The sequence below is a fragment of the Neophocaena asiaeorientalis genome, unplaced genomic scaffold (genome assembly GCF_003031525.2).
Source record: "Neophocaena asiaeorientalis asiaeorientalis breed wild unplaced genomic scaffold, Neophocaena_asiaeorientalis_V1.1 scaffold258, whole genome shotgun sequence".
NCBI classification, from domain to species: domain Eukaryota; kingdom Metazoa; phylum Chordata; class Mammalia; order Artiodactyla; family Phocoenidae; genus Neophocaena; species Neophocaena asiaeorientalis.
The window spans coordinates 4,490,820-4,503,282 of record NW_020172591.1 but is presented as its reverse complement, the minus strand read 5'-3'; the positions used below and the strand labels follow the sequence as shown (position 1 = coordinate 4,503,282).

The following is a 12,463-nucleotide window of genomic DNA, read 5'->3' as shown; positions in this document are numbered from 1 at the left end:
GACAGCTGGCCATGTCTCCTCCCATTGGTCGTCTCAACAGGGGAGTAACATCTCCAGATCTTCAAATAGGCACTGTTTAATCTTACTGAAAAAAGAAATCTTGTGCTAAAAACTAGGAATACAGTGAAATTAAGTAACTAAAGATATGTTCTTGTTGCTTGAGTTAGTTTTCTGTTGCTGTGCACCACAAGCTTGTGATATATTCTAGCATAACTTTTGCCCTTTAACAAAAGTAATAAACCAAGTCCACAAAATACAGCTTGACACAACTAGCGAAAACCACAATGTAGAGATCCCATCCCAAAAAAGAGACTTCCGGAGTTTTTAAAAGCATGTTTATGTGACTGCACATAAATGTTTGTGTAAAAAGAGTATTATGACAGTTGATACCACAAAGATTACAGTAAGAAAAAGCACTTTATGACAATATTTCACAAATTCACAAGGACCACTTTAATATACAAAGCAATTGCTACCATTCTGAACACAAAGCAGCTAATATGTACATAGTGTTAATAAAATCCATTATAGCTCAGTACATTTTTCTTTTTACACAGATAAAGCACAAAAAGATTTAGGTAAAAAAAAATTAAAACAGGGATGTTTCTAGATTGTAGGGAATTTTATTAGAAATGTATTTCCCTCACTATAGTTACTTATTTAGTATTCAACTCCAATAGCAACATCAGAGTTAAAAATCAATACCCTGTTTTGTGCTGATAGTTTTGGGGGGAGGTATTCTTTACCCCAATCCTCAAGCAAAAACCAAAAAAATAAAAACAAAACCAAAACCAAAAACCCAAACAAACACCTTTCTCTCTAGAAACTTCCCTGATTATTTTGTTTCTAAAGTTTCAAGTGATACAGCTAGGTTAGAAATAATTCCTCTTCTTGGGGGGGATGACAACTGACGTGACAAATCAGTCGGGGATTTTACATGGAAAATGGCAAACTAGCACTCTTCTTTGCCATCCTAACCTATACTCACAGAAAAATGTTGACGAATTATTTCCCACTTTTAATATAAATAATTTTATTACATACACAAATTGGAGTGGCACCTGGATAAAAGTACAATGTCTATAAAGCATATACCAATTCAATTTTAAAAAAATAAGAAAATAAAACCTCCCAAACACAACGATAGATCATTTCACTCAGCCAACTAACGTTAAGATCATTATCTGCAGGGATTGTCTTCCTTCCCTACCAATTTTTAAACTACTTTAGATTTACTCTCACATCTCTGAGATGCTCCTCAGACACAAGCTTAGAAATGCCATACTTCTGTAGGCAAGTATTAAATAATGCCTCTATAAAGTAGGTAAAATTTGAATTTCCTACTGTATGACCCTTTCAAAAAGACATTTCCTGAAGACTGTTCATTTTCCTTTTACTTGCTGGTGAGAATAACTCAAAATGTATCATGTTTTACCCAGCTAGGACCTGTATGCACAGTACCAGAATGCAGACAGGTCAATATTTTCTCTCTGTGCTAAACAACTCAGCCTGTTTATAATATCAAATTGCTTCACAGGCTTTGTTCTATTTTTTTCCTATTTTAATTTTTTTAAAAAATAAATTTCAAGCTAAAACACCTGAAATATAATTCCTCCATTCAAACGTTATCTGGTCCCTCTTAAAGTTTGCCCCCTGAGGACACATACAAAGGCTTAAGCTACATTCACTAATCAATAAGAACTTATCATAAGCAGATGAGACAGATGGAACTTCAGCACCCTGTTTGATTTATTTGAAATTCTTCCATACTGACTCAGCTTCATGATATGTTCGACCCCTCAGGGATTAGTGCCTCTCTTAGCCGTTGATTTTAGAAAGTCAAGGAAACCAGTTCCTAGTACATACAGTGACTGTGCAGTCAACTTAAAAAAGTCAACGTATCAACATTAAAAGTATTCAAAATGTATGTAAGCCACCCAACAAAAAGTTCTAGTTGTGCTTTGTACAACTGAGTGAACAAATTTATACCACAATTCTTCACCTACAGGCTTACTTAAGCATACCTCACTTTTCCCCTCCTCATCTGAAATCAGTCAAATATGTTAACAAAGACAATTTAAAGTGAAAAAATTTAATCAAATTAATACATGTGTTCTCCATGATAATAATGATTAATTGCCTTGAGAAGTCTTTTACTGTTCTAGACAAATTCAAGGATATCTTGGGATTCTATAAACAGTATTAATGTTGGGGTGAGGACAGTCTTACTTAAAATTGGAAATAAATATTCACGAGTTGCTTTTCCTTCTATCTTTATCCATGATGAAAGACAATAAAATAGGGTTTGAACCCATCTTTTAATTAACTGGGCTAGTCTATTCTAATTTCCTGATACTCTTCTTTTACAGCATTTATAAGGCTAGCCTTTAGGTGTTAAAATATTTTAATCAATGAAAAAAGCTGCCATAAAAAAAGCCACATGATTTGAAGAGAGGAGAAAGACATAAAAAGTCAGATGACAATTAATTGATGAGGGAATTTCTCAAGTTTGCTAATACCCAAACAGGGTCATTTTTAAAAGTGCAAGTTACACCAAACATTTACAAAGAATATAATGTAAAAATAATCCAAATAAATATACAACTTTTGTATTAAGTCAATGGGAAACAATATACCAACAGCTTTCAGGGTTACAATGGCAACAAATAAAGCCTCTTGGAAAAACTGAAAAGGTGTGTTAACAGTTGTCTCTAAAACCCACTTTAATTCAAAATCTTAACTTTAAGATATTAACCTTATTTTAATCCTGCAAAATTAAGCAGCCTTCTGATCTTCAAAATAAAGAGAACAATATATGCTGATAGCTGACTACAGCTGATCACAGAACTAAAAACATTAAAAATGAAATCTAGATTGAAGTCACTTAAAGTAAGTAAAAGCATCCTGGTTTAAACAAACTTGTTTCTTCCTAAGCCTTTGTATGATTCCACATGTCACCCCAAATGGTCAAAAGGATCAGGGATTAGGCCTGAGAGACAGAGATAAACTTCAGCCAGATGACTTATGATCGGACAGCCTGTCTGACTGGCATTGTGCTTTCAGATACTAGCACTGCTGCTGACTTGCCATCAAGATACATTTTCTGACAAAAATCCCTGCTCAAATGAAAACACCAAAAATTCTCCCCCAGGATGATTTTTGAAAAATCAGTGGTACCTTTTAGAAGCTATCTTCAAAATGTTCTTACCACTGTTATAGCTGCCAGAGACAAAGCACAAAAACCAAATACTTTTTTGTAAGGGGGGTGGTGGTGGTGGTGGTTCAAGTGACTAGTAACTTAATATTTAAAAGTATCAAGCCAAAGAAAACTGACAATTAAAAAAACCAGGAGATTAAAAAACATCAATCATGAGTGCTGGGGTAATTCAGTCCAAGAAACTACCAAAAGTGATGCAATAAAATACACAAAAATGTAAAATTTCATCTGACCTCAGTATACTATAATACTCAGCATTCCTGACTTAAGAGCTCTCAGAGCTTCAGATTATATACTGTATGTATGTATATATATATATATATATATGTACACATATATTATACAAATGCCATTCCCCCCCCCGCCAGGAATATCTAAATCAACAGAGCACCTATGACAATATTATGGTTGCCAATATGGTACTTGAGTTTGAAAAATGAACTTAAAAATTACATCTGATATCAATTTTTAATAATGTGAACACATTGGATCTAGCCCTTTCTAAACCACTTTTCAGTTAAACACTATCAAAGCTTGAAAACTCATAAGAGCAATATATAAAAAATAAACCCCTCCCACTTCATTTTTATTAGAGTTAATCTATAGATAAAAGTGCCACATGGCCCTATATTCGCAAAGTGAGCAATACCAAACTTGCTATTTTCTAGGCAAATCAGTAGCATATGTACAGATTCCTATGATGACATTTTTATTCCCTTTTGGCCAATGAAGAGAAAAAACATAATGTGGCCACATGTTATTGGCTATAAGATTTTTAAAAATTATGCTGTTTTCTTAACAAAGATTCTCAAAGTTGCATGCTTAAAAACAAACACCTTTTCCCAATTCTCTTAAAAAAAACTTTGCTCAAAATATGCTTAATTTCTATCTGTATAAACTGAAATCTTCAAATCTCTCCAAGGGTCTAAACAGATTTAGCAACAGAATACATTTCTTACCTCACCATTAAGTAACTGACTTCAAACCAGTGCAATCAGTCTTTTATAACTTATAAATTCAGCCAGCTAATATGGATGTGACTTGCCTTGATTTATCAGGGACTAAGAGGACCACCAACTTTCTAATTAAATAGAAAGCCTCAACTTTTGAAAACATTTAACTTGCTAAATACTAGGCAATTTTCATTTATAAAGCTTATGACTTTTAAAATGTTCAGGTCTGACATTCTGCCTCAAAGAAAGACTTCTAGTTTGTGAACAGATTTGTGATTTTGCTTGGTTTCTATTAAACCAGTTTTGGAAAATGACACATCTATGCAGGTATACAAATAATTTTTACACTATAACTTTCCCCATTAGCTCAGCAGGATAAACAACAAAATTTACAGTCGTTTGAAAGCCTTCTTGAGAATCTGGCGAACTGTCCAGATATAAGACTACATCACTCAATTCTTAGAATGGTGCTCCTTCATAAACTCTGTTCATCCTTGAAAAAAGACAACGGTTTGTTACAAATAAAAATATACCATTTACAAATATTAATTAAAAATCTTACTTTTCAAAATGGACTCAATAATTAACACCCGTATCTGCATATTTTGTTAACACATTAACAAACTTAACTTTTAAAAACAACCCATGACTAAATATAAAACATTAAATTCTAGACTCTCTTTTAAAAAAGGAATACCTTCTCAAATGAGAAATTATAATCTAACATTATGTCAATCTCCAATTTTTCAAATCCACCTCAGTCTTATTTTTTTTTAAAGGGTAACTTTTAAATTTATCAAGCTTAGTGAATAAAATGAGTATTGGTAATTAAAAGTAGTACTGGAAACAATGTGTGATACATACAAATACAGACTGGTATAGGTAAGGAATTAAAACAGGTAGCTCCTTTACAGAATAACAAAGGGTATATAGCATATTGGAAAGCTAAAGCATAGCTATCCTTTCTATCAATAGAAGAAAACAACAAAGATATGTTTTGCAAGAATGACAATCCAAATATTGTAGTACAGCAGTCATTCAAATATGTCTGAAGAAAATTATTTTCCTTGTGCATATCTAATACTGTACTTTAAAAGAACTGTATCCTTATAACTTCTTTCATTAAAAAATTCACTACTCTGTTAAAGTATGTTAATACGGAAAAGATTTAAAATCAGTATTTTTCTACAACACATAACATTTTATAAACAAATACAGCACTTTGCTTTAACATCTTGAAGGCTTTCCTGTTGGTGGTATAATATAAGTGCAAAGGGGAACAGTTTAATTAGAAAAACCTTTTAAAGTAAATGAGTGACAATATAAATATTTTTGAAGGCGATGACGAAAACATTTATTTAAAAACCTTGTTATATAACTCAAGGGATTGGTTTACTAATGAGCATCTTTTTACTAAGAATTTAGTACTAAACTAAAACAAGCTTTGTACTTTTACTTACTTTGATTTAATTTTAAATCAAATACCATGCTTTTTCATTCAGTTGGTTACTTCTTTTAATGTATTCAAAATGTTGAACACATACAGAATTGAATTAAGAAGCAACAAACTGCCCTATGGAAGAGCTGTAGTTAATACAGAATATTTTTAAGAACCAAGGACAAGTTTTCAGTATTGAAGAGAATGTACATAGAAAGCACTCCGAATTCATTCTTAATTTCTTCAACACCATCCTAAAATCCTTTTTTTAGAGGGTATGTCTCTTAACAATCTTACATAATTCACAATGGAAATGTGAAAACACGTCAATTTGGCAATCAACACGTCTTCATTGCACCTACTTACTTTATGCATGCGGCCCACACATTACTTCAGCTCAAGAGGCTGGGGTAATTCTGTCCCTAAGGCAATCAAGGAGCTCAGCACAAACCTTGAAATCATTTAAAAAAAGATTTTCTTTTCCTCATTTCCCCCATCAATTTACAAGTAAACAAATTATTACTTCTTGAAGAGGGCGGGGGATAAAAAGCAGAAGTCTCTTCATGATTCGTGGTGCTGAAAATTTCTTGAGGGGAGAAGTGGAGGCAGGTGTTGGAGCATTCACAGTTTAATGCAAAAGCACAAACGAATGAAAATTCTGTAGTTGCTTTCAGGCAGTTTTGCGCATAGAAAAAAAGAAATGTTTAGAAAATAAATGTTTATTTCGTCTTTCTGGTTGTGGCCAAGCCAGTCCTTTTTCCACCATAATAGGTGAAAATTTAAATCCCAAATTAATCTGATTTGTGGCAGTAAAGGTCCTTAAGTGCTTTTAGCTCCTCAATCAGTGTCTTGTTTTGGTTTTCAAGCACTGCCACTCTGTTTTCTAGACATTTCACATATTCTTTCTTCTTTCTACGACACTCTCGTGCTGCTTCCCTACAAGCAAAAAAGGACAGGAAAAATTATGCAACATTTCTGTATCATTTATTTTGCGTTAGATAGACTACATTAAAAATAAAAGATTTAGCTCAAAGCAACAAATGTTTTAATATATTATACATTAGGCGTTTGAGAAAAATAAACAGAATGACTTGGAAATTGTCTAATGTAAAATTTTAACATACGATAGAAAGTTGATTAAAAAAAATTCAAAGCACCAGTTTTAATTGATGGGGCAGAAGGGTGGCAAGCATTTTCATACTAAATTAAGAATTACTATATTTTGGAGTAGAATACAAAATTGAAATGAGCTTTAAATAAAAAATAAAAAGAACTCTTTAGCTTGGAGAGTGCCTCTTAAAGTTTCTCAAAAATTTCGGTCTAAATATTTTTAGATAGAATGAAAAGATTCTCCTAGTGGATTGTATGGGCGAAAGGACAGATACACAGAACAATGAAGTATGCTAGACACCCCAGAAACAAACCTATACAAATACAGTCAATTAGATTTTGACAAAAGTACCAGGGCAATTTCACAGAGAAAGGATAGTCTTTTTAACAAATGGTGCTGGAACAAACAGGTGTTCATACAGAAAAGTGAACCTTTTACACATTTCACACCTTATAAAAAAGTTAATTCAAAAGGGATCACAGACCTAAATGTAAAACATAAAACTATAACATTTGATACAGAGCAACTGGAACTTTCATACATTGCTGGTAGAAATGCAAAATGGTGCAGCCACTCTGGAAAACAGTTTGGCAGTTCCTTATAAAGTTAAATATACACTTACCATTCCATCCATCCAGGCCACTCCTAGATATTTACTCAAGTGAATTGAAAGTTCATATAAAAACCTGTATGTAAGTATTTATAGTAAATTTATTCATAATCCTCCAAAACTGGAAACTAAGATGAACTTCAAGGTGAATGGATAAATAAACCACATCCATACAATACCAGGGATAAAACTAATTCCTGATTCATGCAACACTATCAATGAATCTTAAATGCACTGTGCTAAGTGAAAGAAGCCAGATCCAAAAGGTTACATACTGTTTTTATATGAGATTCTGGAAAATACAAAACAAGAAGATGGAAAACAGTTCAGTGGTTTCCAGGGGCTGGGGGAGGGGGTAGAGGCTGACTACCAAGAGGTATCACAAGGGATTCTTTTTAGAGTGGTGTAAATGTCTGTATGGCACTGTGGTGGTAGACACATAACATTTTATGTCTGTTAAACCCCACAGAAATATACAGCACAAAAAGTAAAGTAATGAAAATTTGAAGTAAAAAACAGGATATCGGGGAATCCCAGAATTGAATGTAGATGTTGAGAAATCTAACTTTACTATAAATGTTTACGTATATGACATAAGAGGGTGGAGAAAAAAGCAGCAGAGCTAAGTAACTTTGAAAACAGTGCTTTCACTGGTACTTTGAGGCTAAAAACAGAAAGAACTGTACATAAATGCTATATTATAAATTTGTTTCTCATAGGGGCACAAGTTGGCAATTATGAAACTATTTTATATACTAGAGTTTAACAAATACATAAATAAACCATCTTTAGTGGGAAGCCAAGTTTCTGTCAGAGAATGAAGTTCAAATAAGCAAAGGGGGGAAGGGAAGGCTAAAATAAGCCCTGTGGTTACAGAATAGAGTCAGAGGGATCAGTACAAACATATTTATTATAGTAATGTACACGTACAGAAATATAGTTATGTGCATACATGGGCCAGTGTACACGCACACACACACACACACGTGTATATTTCCTAGCTCTGTCCTTTGAGAGGGCCTGTGAAACCTCAGTAGCAAAGAGCACAACTACTGCCTGATTTCTAAATACCATTTTCCAATGAAAGAAACTAGGACTCACTGAATAAATGGCTGATTTCAAGGCTAAAGCAGGGAAAACACAAGATGAGAAGTTGAACCCAGATGATCTTGTAGGGCCAGAAAGTAAAGATGTGCTTGAAGAAAAATAAGATGCCATCTAAAGGACACAGGAACCAACTTGTAAGAGCTCCTGATGGCCAAAACTGGAATAATCTTATCATAATAATATTGAATTATAGCCCAAAGAATATAAGTATCTGTAAGACCGTACTGATATAAATAAATATGTGGGGAAGGGAAAAATTTTCCTTATAGAAGAATTCCAGTTAGTAAATGTAGAAGGGTTGGGGAAATAGAAAATCCTCATTAGAATATCACAGTAATAATTACTGCAGGAAAGATTCCCCTGTGAATACTAAAATTAGTGGGGAAAACTTGAAAGAGAGAAATAAAATATTTGCATAGTCTCCAAGCAACTCTGCGAAAGTAACACCAATTACCATGTTGGTTTTCACCTATGACAAGTTCTTTGATACTCTCCTTTCCAGGGTTTAATTCTCCTCTCTTTCTAAATCTGTGACTTGCTTCTAAGGAATAGTGTGTAAAAAGAGAAAAATGGTAACTGCAGCGGGAACACATGGACAGCACTTTAACCAAGTGATCAAAGTTAACATTGCCAGTAATGAGTCATGCTGGTATGTGCTCCCTGATATGAAGTGACAAGAAGGGCAGACTACATCTCTGTGGTATTCTTCCCCCAAATCCATTACCTTCATCTAATCATAATAAAAACATCACACAGGCCCAAAGTGAGGGATATTCTGAAAGAAACTTAACTACTACTCTTCAAAAGTGTCAAGCCCATGAAAGACAAGGAAAGAACTGTCACAGATTGGAGGAGATGAGGAGCCACGATGACTAAATGCAATGTGGTACCCTGGACTGGATTCTGGAAGAGAAAAGGAATAGAAGTGGAATAACTGAGGAAATTCAAATAAAATGGACAGTGCAGTTAATATTATTATACCACTATAAAAAATACTATGTTAATTACTATACATAGTATATGACAGAATGTTAATTTCGTAAGTTTTGACAAACACAGCCTGGTTATGTAATATGCTAAACTTATATAGAAAGGTGGATAGAGAGTATCTGGAACTCTGTTCTATTTTTATAACTGTTCCCATAAGCTAAAATTATTTCAAAATAAAAAATTAAAAACTGTATACTAAAAACATATTATTTATCTTTGCACATATATATTAGGGGAAAAAAATTATACTCCAGAATGTTAACATTTTGGGTGGCACAATTAGTGTTGAGTAAATATTTTAGCTTATGTTTTCTAATGTGCTTATAATGGAGCATGTTTTACTTCTGTAATAAAAATAAATAAAAATGGGATAATACATATTCTTTGGTAACCTGCTCTTTTCCACTATGAACATCTTCCCATCTCAATAAAAACACATCTGCATTATTAACAGTTGGTTTTATACAGTTGAAAGGATGTACCTTAATTTATATAGCATACACTTTAACTGGTTTGAATTTTCAGTTTTTTTTACCCCATTTCTAATACATTTTCTTTGAATCTACTTATTTATATCCTTATCAGTCTCCTGACTTTGTTAAAATGTTTCTAGTTTATTGTTTGCTTTGCTACTTTACCTTTTCCGTGGCTAATCAGAGGTTTCCTATTTTTAGATGGTCAAGCCTACTTATTAACCTTTTCCTTCATTACTTCTGCTCTTAGGAAACCTATTAAATTCTTCCTGCACTCTAAAATTGTAAGACAGAGGTGCTGGGTTGTATTGCTTCCATAATATTTTACTCCTCCCTCCCTGTGGGAAGAGCACACCATTCCCATTTCACTGATGTTGGGCTTGTCCTAGCCTGTGCTTTGGCCTATGGTACCCGAGTGGACAAGATGTTCACCACAATCAAGCAGGTGCTTCAAAAAGCATTTCCTCTTTCCCTTTGCTACAATAATGACAGGACTCAAAGAGGTGCTCCTCCTTTGGCTGGGAGCATGTGGAGAAGAGCCATACCATGACTTGCAGCTGCCAAAATGTAACATAAGTGAGGAAGAAATTTTTGTTGTTTTTTTTTAAATAAATAAATAAATAAATTTATTTATGGCTGCGTTGGGTCTTTGTTGCTGCACGTGGGCTTTCTCTAGTTGCGGCGAGCGGGGGCTACTTTGTTGAGGTGCACGGGCTTCTCATTGCGGTGGCTTCTCTTGTTGCACAGCACGGGCTCCAGGCGTGCGGGCTTCAGTAGCTGTGGCGCGTGGGCTTAGTTGCTCTGCGGCACGTGGGATCTTCCTGGACCAGGGATCAAACCTGTGTCCCTTGCATTGGCAGGTGGATTCTTTTTTTTTTTAAAAGAAGATGTTGGGGGTAGGAGTTAATTAATTAATTTTTGCTGCGTTGCATCTTCGTTTCTCTGCGAGGGCTTTCTCCAGCTGTGCAAGCGGGGGCCACTCTTCATCTCGGTGCGTGGGCCTCTCACTATCGCGGCCTCTCGTTGCAGAGCACAGGCTCCAGATGCGCAGGCTCAGTAGCTGTGGCTCACGGGCCCAGTTGCTCCGTGGCATGTGGGATCCTCCCAGACCAGGGCTCGAACCCGTGTCCCCTGCATTAGCAGGCAGACTCTCAACCACCGCGCCACCAGAGAAGCCTGGCAGGTGGATTCTTAACCACTGCGCCACCAGGGAGGTCCCTGTTGTTCTAAGACACTGAGGTTTTTTGCGGTATGCGGGCCTCTCACTGTTGTGGCCTCTCCCGTTGCGGAGCACAGGCTCTGGACGCGCAGGCTCAGCGGCCATGGCTCACGGGCCCAGCCGCTCCGCGGCATGTGGGATCTTCCCGGACTGGGGCACGAACCCGTGTGCCCTGCATCGGCAGGCGGACTCTCAACCACTGCGCCACCAAGGAAGCCCTATCTTCATTTTTGAGTAGATGGCAATTTGAATGTTATAATTTGGGGAATCACAACTTTTTCTTATCAAGTTTAGCAGACAGGCTGTGTTTGAGGCACACAGGGACGTCTATCCTAGTGAATATGTTCAGGAGGAGAGTGCTTCTCTAACTTTTCCACCTAAGTAACCATAATGGCAGAGGAAACTAAATATGGGAGCACAGTCCAAAGCAACTGCTGCTGGTATGAATTATATCTTTAAGTTTACCTTAAAAATGTTTTTTCTCTCAAATTTTTGAGCCAAATAAATATTCAAGGAAAGCATTCCATGTTTGCCTCTTGGTGCTACGTACCTCCAGCACACTGCCATGTGTTCTTGTCTGAGAGGCAGAGCAGGAGATGATGGTTGAATCTGACAGGTAGCAGGTGCACAGGCTTTGGTGCCAGAGCAAGGCTCATATCTCAGTGCTACCCATTTTTTAAAAGGTGTGACCTTTGGCAAAATATTTACCTTCTTTCTGAACCATATCTCCTCGTAAAGTGGACATAAGCTTCTCTCTCACTGTGGGCAGAACTAATAAAATATGTAAAGAAATGAGGTATCGTGTCCAGCACATACCAGGACCTAAATAAATAATATCTCAAGGGAAAAGTCAAAATATATATAATTAGGTGGTATCAACATATAGGTGATGCCTGAAATACATAGGTATGGATGAAAGTTTCAAGGGAAAATTTGAAAAGTAGTCAGAAAACCAGGTGAGTAAGCCGAAGAAGAGTTTAGAGAAATGAGCAGTCAAAAGTGTCAAATACTCCCAGTAAAGGTAAAATAAAATGAAAAGAGAATACTAGATTTGCCAAATGGGAAGGTATCTGTACCTTTTTATAGACACTGGAGTGGTATGGTGGGCACAGAAGCCAGATTCTAGTGAATGGAAATTGAAAAAGTAGAAGCAGCAGATATCTGGGAATAAAGGGAAAAGGAACTATACCAGAGTCAATGGGAAGTTTCCTTATAGTGAAATTAAATCCAAGCCAAAGTATTTTATTAAAGAGTTCACAGTAAGTCAGGTGGCTTCCCTGAATATCTCAAGCAAGCAGAGGTTGTTAGGAATTGTAGCTATGTGTTCCCTGTCCCCAGCTTGGCG

General features: G+C 35.6%; 1 protein-coding gene across 6 annotated transcripts in view; it reads right to left on the bottom strand.

Moving 5' to 3' along the window:
* Positions 1-318: 318 nt before the first annotated feature.
* The window catches only part of CREB1 (cAMP responsive element binding protein 1), a 55,922-nt gene continuing 43,777 nt past the window's right edge, over positions 319-12,463 (bottom strand). For 5 of the 6 annotated variants that reach the window (XM_024738294.1, XM_024738292.1, XM_024738295.1 and 2 more), the window contains one exon: positions 319-6,544. In XM_024738294.1, the coding sequence (XP_024594062.1) occupies positions 6,400-6,544 (145 nt within the window). In that variant the 3' untranslated portion in view covers positions 319-6,399. The remainder of the gene's footprint in view (positions 6,545-12,463) is intronic. The other variant, XR_003002325.1, reaches the window with a different exon arrangement.